Source organism: Lolium rigidum, chromosome 1 (genome assembly GCF_022539505.1).
Source record: "Lolium rigidum isolate FL_2022 chromosome 1, APGP_CSIRO_Lrig_0.1, whole genome shotgun sequence".
Classification (NCBI taxonomy): domain Eukaryota; kingdom Viridiplantae; phylum Streptophyta; class Magnoliopsida; order Poales; family Poaceae; genus Lolium; species Lolium rigidum.
In genome coordinates, this window is record NC_061508.1 from 43,731,725 (window position 1) to 43,739,315 (window position 7,591).

At 46.8% G+C, this 7,591-nt stretch overlaps 1 protein-coding gene across 1 annotated transcript; it reads right to left on the minus strand.

The window, feature by feature from the left end:
* Nucleotides 1-633: 633 nt before the first annotated feature.
* LOC124707258 lies at nt 634-2,221 on the minus strand. Its single transcript, XM_047238926.1, has 4 exons — nt 2,093-2,221; nt 1,384-1,437; nt 1,166-1,303; nt 634-999 (listed from the first exon to the last, which is right to left on the minus strand). The coding sequence occupies exons 1-4, from the start codon at nt 2,219-2,221 to the stop codon at nt 634-636; spliced, it is 687 nt and encodes a 228-aa protein (XP_047094882.1).
* Nucleotides 2,222-7,591: the final 5,370 nt, after the last annotated feature.

A 7,591-nucleotide genomic window follows, 5' to 3' on the forward strand; every position in this document is an offset into this window, starting at 1 on the left:
ATCTGGGACGTTCGCTGATCTAATCGGACGAACCAGGACGTCAAAACGCTGGAAAGGCTCGTAGCTGGTTACGTTTTACTGTTAAGTGTTAACTAATTTCTTCATGATGAGCTCAACACAAAATGGTGTAGATCGAAGATGTCATTCCATGTTGGCAATCAATTCCAAGTTTCGATAACTATATCTTTTTAATTTTGTTATGTTTGGAGATTTTTAAATAATTCTTTCAAATTCATCTCACACGGTCGAATGTTTCAAACCTCCGGCCTATGAACTAAAATATTTGTAATATGTGAGCTCATGGGTACACAAAAAACACCATGAACACTCTGGTGCAATTATAAGCATGGGAACTTACACCAAAAAAATTCCACGAGGCTAGACCTCATGTTTGGTTTCCTTTGAAACTTGTAGGAATTGAGAATTTCTATCTCTTTTATATTCCATGGGTGCAATCGTATGATCCAAAGGTAGAAATAGGAAATATTATTTTGATTGCTCTGAATGTATTTTGATCAGAGTCCCTTAACCATGAACTTAATTGTCAAGTAGACATACTTTGGAAACAAGTAATAAACAAAGCATTACATCTTTATTATATCATCCAGATCTCACACATATCATAAAGCCTTACTACTTGGTACAACCACCTGGACCTCCATAGTAAAACATTTCATTAAGAAAATAACTAACGTCATAACACTGCTTATGGGATACGTAAGCACGAAGGCCAACAGGCCATGGATCAATTCCGTAGCCTTTGCCACTAGAGTCGACGTATCGGACGTCTCGAACAGAAGCTGCTCTTTGTTTGGGCCAATGTCCATTGCCCATTGGGGGGCTAGCACTATGAAGCGCAGATCGAGTGTAACCACCCCATTGTATGTTATTTGCATGGTCTTCTAAATTATTAAAAATACTCTTTGGCCAGTACCCAACAGCGCTAAGGTTATGGTTATCACGACCAAAGTGCAACCACCAGTCACCATCATCCTTATTCTGAAAAAAGGAACCAAACATATAACTAGTAACGCAAATGAGCCTATGCTATGATCTATATGCATAAAAATGGACCACAATTCAACTCTTTAATTGTTCAAAGAAAACCTTCAGCTAACATATAGTGGTGAATCTTGGAGTGTGCACTAGTGCTTTAAGAATGTACCTTAAAAATCTTTATTGTGATCTTAAGATGTCCGTCAGTAGGATCTAGAATATCTCCTGGCGTGATAGGAGCATAATTTACCGGCACAAAACCAACGCATGACATATCATAGCACCCAGTTGATTTATACCCATCTGCCTGTTAGACAGTAAAAGATCATGAGGTGTATGATACATAAGGGTATATGACTAAGCAACACAAACAATTCAACCATGTACCGTCCATAGTGTAAAGAAATGTGTTCTGCTATCACCGTACAGGGAAGGGTTTACCTGCATTGAACATAAAAAAACTGATAAATACCACAAAAGGCAGGCATCCATAAATTTTGGTCATGTCTAGAACACAATGGTCTAAAATAAAATTTCTCTTCCAGGTAGACCATGTTCAAGATGCCCCATCATTTTTCTCAAAGCAAAGACTGCTTTCTCCCCATCTCATCTCTCCTTCAAAAGCTTCTTCGGCTAGGGCGGAGAGAGGTTTTGCTGTACACAAAGCCCATGTGGTCATTTGCCTCTTAACCTCTGCGCGTTTGTCTGTTGATGAAGCAAAAGTTTTCTTGCCACCAGCAACGCGCTACATCTGGATCTTCTTAGTGCGGATCAATTCATGAGCTGCTTCCTCTGCTAGTGGCGGTCGGGGTCGGAGTTTGTCAACCGCGAGATCGTAGTTTGATTGGCACTTCAGTGTACATTTGGACTCCTTCATGCACATGTGGCGTCCTAGGCAAGGTGGCCAAACACGTTTGTAGTATTTTGCTTCATTGATGAGCACATGCTCACTAATTAAAGGTATGCCTAATGTTGTGGACTGTAAATGATTTACTAAGCGGTTCTGATCCGCTGAGATCTATAGTGTAAACAAAGGGCCTTATGTTTAAAAGGTGAAGGTAAAACATGTTTCAGTGTATGTCGAGAACTAACTTACCGTCCATCCGGCTATTGCAACATTGAGGCTACTGACGTCATCCCTATGCTGATTTACCACACATATTTGTGACTCAATTAATTGGCTGTTACTCAGATTCTCCAAACCATATACGTCAAATGTTGCCATGCCACCAATAAGGATAGATTCAGTGACAGTGTTTGACATGATGATAGCATACTGTGCGAAGAGAAAACATGCACATTAGTTACACACACAATTCTACCTATAAATAGTGAGTACACATATGCTAAATAATGAAAACTTCCTTATGAAGTGAGAAACATATATTATTCTAAAATCATGGTTTAGTTCATTTTGTTGTATGTATGATACAAAGTTCTTCACTGAAAGAATGCAAATTAGCTATTTTAGCAACCTGAATCCTCGCAAAACTTTTTTGAGTGCTTTGTGCAAACAACCTCCATGCATTTATAGGATGCAGCTAAAGTCACAAAAGAAAGATAGCGAACAGATGAACTCAATTGTTCAGTAAAGAAAGATCAACCACATTAACAACAACATGGATTTTAAGAAATGTTTTTAGGGTAATTACCAGGTATAGTGTTTGGTTGTATATGTGATACATTAAATCTATCGTTGAAATGGAAAAAAATCACTTACATGGTCAATTATACTTGCATCGTCTGCCTTTGTGAGTAACCGGCTATTATTCGATAAGGATTGCTGCCTCATTTGAAGAATGTTCCTAGAATATGCATCGTTCAACCATGATATTGCCGTAGCTTGGTATGAATAGACAACCAACAATACGAGAAGTTGCAAAAGCCACATAGCTTTTGCCCTCCAAACTATAATCTTCCCTCTCTTGTCTAGTGAAGAAACTGTGTGACAATAAGTTAAAGGAAATATCTCTAAATGACCCAAAAACAATTGGTACTAAGGAACATATGTGTGTGCATATATATAGATCGGCATGGTTTATTATCACAGAAGCATTTATAATATGCATGGATGGGCCGGTGATGGATACTAATGAATTATCAAATAAATAAATATATACTCTATCTGAAAAAATCTATTGTGTATAAGTAAAGATATTTTATTATTTATTATTGTACACATGCATATGTGCATGCTTCATTTATGTCTTATTGCAAAAAGGCACACTAAATGCAAAATCAATATTATATATGGTTAGATATTATCCAGTTACATGTTTAAGTGGAGAAACATTAAACAAACACTTTACTATTACATCACATCCAACGCACAAGAATAAATATTCTAAGATATGCATATATAAATGTTATCACCAGAATTTGACCGGATCAGAGGTGGGCCGCGATTAAAGATGGGCTTGAAGGATATACATGGAAGAAATACATGAATCGGCCTTATATGCAAAGTTTGGGCTAGTTTGCCCGTGTATCTGTAATATAGTAGGATCCGTGTCGGTTAGATAGAGTTTGGCTCGTGCCCGGTTGGGATTATTCCCACGTTAGAAAGTATACTGGCTATAAATATGTATCTAGGGTTTATGAAATAAACAACAATCACGTTCACCACAAACCAATCTAGGCGCATCGCCAACTCCCTTGTCTCGAGGGTTTTCTTCCGGGTAAGCATCATGCTGCCTAGATCGCATCTTGCGATCTAGGCAGTACACGTTTATTCGCTGTTCATGTGTTGCTCGTGCTGAAGCCTTGTTCATGGCGAGCAACGTAGTTATCATAGACGTGTTAGGGTTAGCATTGTTTCATCATATCATATGCTTTCGTCCATGCAACCCTTAGACGTCTAGCCGCCCTTACACCTATCTTGGGTGTAAGGGCGGCACCCGCTTGATCATTATTTAGTAGATCCGATCTGTTATGTTTGCTCCTTGTTCTTCAAGGATTAGTTTAATATCTGCATAGTTAGGCCTTACAAACGGGTTGAAGGATCCAGTGGCGCGTAGGGTGTAGTTTGCTAGCCCTAGACAGGATGTTCCGGGAATCAACTTCATGTTGGTTTTTAGGCCTTGTCTAGGGTCGGTTTACGATCACCGTGCGTGGCCGCCAGGCTCAATCACGAGTAGGATGTTCCGATTATGTGGTGAAAACCCTAAATCGTAGTAGGTCGTTTTAGCTTTATTTTGATCAAGCGGGACCACCATCCGATCGTACACCTCGTACGAATCAAGGGTGGATCGGCTCCTTGAGCCGATTCACGGGACAACTCTGGGAGCCGATCGAGGCTCGTATTTAATGTTCACGTGTATGCCATGCGAGGAAACTAAGCGAGGCAAATCCAACACCTTCCACGACCGGGTATAGGTCGGGTGGCACGCCCTTGCACCGGCATCGGACGTGCGTGCCGGAGTCTTTGCGGGCCGTCGCTCGGAGGGACCGGGGCCAGCCGCAGTCACGGGAGCCTCCCGGCTCTCTTGTGTTGCCCGTCGCTGCTCGCCGGTGGGTTTCTGACCGCAACACATTCTGGCACGCACGGTGGGACCGTCTTCGACATCAACCGCATCGCCATCTACATCTGAGATGGCGGAAGGCACTCCAGTCACGTACGAGGATCTCACTGAGGAGCTCAAGAAGAAGTATGATGAGGTCAAAGCGATCCTCGAAGCCGACCTCATCGGCTCTTTTCAGAGAACCCGCTCACACGGCATCAGGTGGAAAGGGTTCTCACCGAGCGCGCTCGATGGAGTGGACCTGTCCGCCCCGTCGGAAGAACGCACCAGGTCCCTGCGTCAGGAGATTAACTTCATGGTAGCTCATTCGCTGCACCGCCATTCTGAGAGCCTGGTGAACACTTTGGAGCGTGTTGCTCTTCGGGTGATCCGGGAAATCATGAGGCATCAGTACTCTCCGTCAGGACCAGCTCTAGGAACTCACCAAGGAGAGATGCCACTCCAGTCCCGTCCACCGCTGCCATTCGCGTTGGCAGCACCGAAGTGCCGAGTTCACTAGGCATACGTCGTCTACAAGATCGGTGGTGACCCTAGTGATTACCGGTTCTTGCATGAGGCGCCTAAGGAGATCCCTCACGGATACACGTGCACATACGTGCCGGACTGCAGTGGCTGGGCACTCACAAACCGGGCACCGCAACGACGGGGACTTCGGAACGACGGGGGGAACTTCGGGAACGGATCTTGAGAAGCGGACGTGGCTAGCTAAGTACGCCACCCCGATAAACCTCCCGAGCCCAACTCCTGCCGGTTGGCTCGGAAGCTTGAAGCAAGCATGGCTGGCTAAGTATGCCACTCCGGAAAATCTTCGGAGTTCGACTCCTACGGCCGGCACCGCGGATCGGATCGATACAATCTTGAGAGACCAGTTCGGCATGGTGCCGAAAAGGAGGGCAATCGGCTATTCCAAGCCGTACCCCAACGAGTACGAGTTGATCCCACTTCCACCCAAATATCGGCTCCCTGAATTCTCCAAATTTAGTAGATCAGATGGTTCCAGCTCAATCGAGCATGTGAGCCGATATTTGGCACAGCTGGGCACGATCTCAGCATCAGATGAACTACGCGTGAGGTTCTTTGCACGGTCCCTCACGGGATCGGCTTTCGGGTGGTACACATCGCTGCCACCGGACTCAATCCGGACTTGGAAGCGGTTGGAGGAGCGGTTCCACATGCGGTACCACTCGAGAGGCTTCCGAGGCTGGCATTGCCGATCTAGCACAAGTAGGACGAAGCGCGGAGAAACGGTGTCGGGAATACGTCCGGCGCTTCGGGACCGTTAGGAACCGATGCTATTCGGCTCGTGTGGCCGAAAAAGAAGCGATCGAGTTGGCGGTGGTGGGTCTCGCATCACCGATCAAGGATGTGGCCTCCCAAGCGAGACTACCCTTCACCGGCGCACATGGTGCGAAGGCGTCATTATATGAACGAGCGCCACCCGGATGTATACCGGGATAAATTCAAGCGTGCGGTGGTCCTGGTTGAGGCGGATGAAGATGAAGGTCTGCGGGAGATCAAGAGGTAGCGGTGGCTGAATGGACTCGGGGGCAAGCCCGTGTCACCGCAAGTGGGTTAAGCCACAAGGTCCTCCAAGAGGGTTTGACTTCGACGTGACCAAGGCTGAGCAAATTTTCGACCTCTTACTTAAGGAGAAGCAGCTAAAGGTACCCGAAGGCCACAAGATCCCCACGGTTCAGGAGCTGAACGGAAAGCCATACTGCAAGTGGCATAACACGTTCTACCATGCCACCAACGACTGCAGGGTGTGGCGTCAGCAGATCCAAATGGCGATAGAACAAGGGCGTCTAATTTTCAGCCAGTACGCCATGAAAGTCGACACACACCCCTTCCCCGCCGTTAACATGGTGGAGTGCACTTACCCTGGAGGGTGCCAGCCGGGATTCTCGTTCAACATCAACATGGTCGGACCTGGGCACCACTGCGGTAAGGACGGAGACGAGGGCAGCTGCTCTCATAGCAAGGACACGAGAGGAAGCCGTTCCACGCGATCGGCTCCGACACGATGGCAAGCACTACATCACAGAGGGAGAAGTGAGGAATGTGAGATATCAGCGACCTCTCTCTGATCACCTCCTCAACAAGTATGTGAGTCAATATGACCAACGCCGACGATACAACGACGATGATGAAAGAGATCGTCCGGCTAGGGACGCCGGGAGACATCGTCGGCATGATCGCGACGAGGAGAGATATGAGCGCCACGCCAAGGAAAAGTCGAGAGAGCAAGACGACGTGGATAGGCACGCGGGACTGTCCCTTCTTCGGACATCTGCTGGGATTCGAGGAATGAGCCGATTGCCTACAATCGGCAGCGCCGAGAATGTAGACGGAAGAAGAAGGATGCGGCTAACGTGTCCGTGTTCAAGCGTCTAGGGCCTCTCCCGCCTCGGAACAAGCACGCTGAGTCCTCTCGGGTGGAAGATCTCGAGGAACTAGAAGACGATGATGAAGAAGAAGATAAGTACCACCGGCCAAGGTGGTGCCCTGATGGACTCAGCCGTTCCCAAAAGCGTAGGGTTCAGCGACTACGTGGTTTGGAGGAAGCCGAAAGGTTATACTTGCACACGTTGAGGAAGGCGCAGCCTGATCTGGCCGCTAAAATTCAGCGAACCCTGGACGAAGAAGGTCGGCCACAAAGGAAGGAGTGGCGCCCCAGACAAAAGAAAGCCGATGATGAGACATCGGCTGGCACAAACATGGTGTTCATCCTTCCAACGGAGTTTAGTGTTCCGAGGATTAGACGAAGCACCTGTGGCACAACTTGGCTGCGGCCCACGGCCGGTTATCTTTGAGAAGCCACGAGAAAGAAGCTACGAGACATCGAAGGCCCTGTACTTGCGAGGATATATCAATGGGCAGCCTGTCAACAAGATGCTTGGTGGACACCGGAGCGGCGGTCAACATTATGCCATACTCCATGCTACATCGGTTGGGACGCTCTAGCTCGGATCCGATCAAGACCAACGTGACATCTGAGCGATTTCAACGGCCAAGCATCCGACGCACAAGGTGTTACGAACGTGGATCGACCGTAGGAAGGAAAACCATCCCTA

Coding starts and splice junctions, on each gene's coding strand:
- LOC124707258 (XM_047238926.1), bottom strand. CDS start 2,221: ATGGCAACATTTGACGTATATGGTTTGGAGAATCTGAGTAACAGCCAA. Junction 1,304..1,383: donor ATTTCTTTACACTATGGACG/GTACATGGTTGA, acceptor ACTGTCTAACAG/GCAGATGGGTATAAATCAAC. Junction 1,000..1,165: donor TCACAATAAAGATTTTTAAG/GTACATTCTTAA, acceptor TCCTTTTTTCAG/AATAAGGATGATGGTGACTG.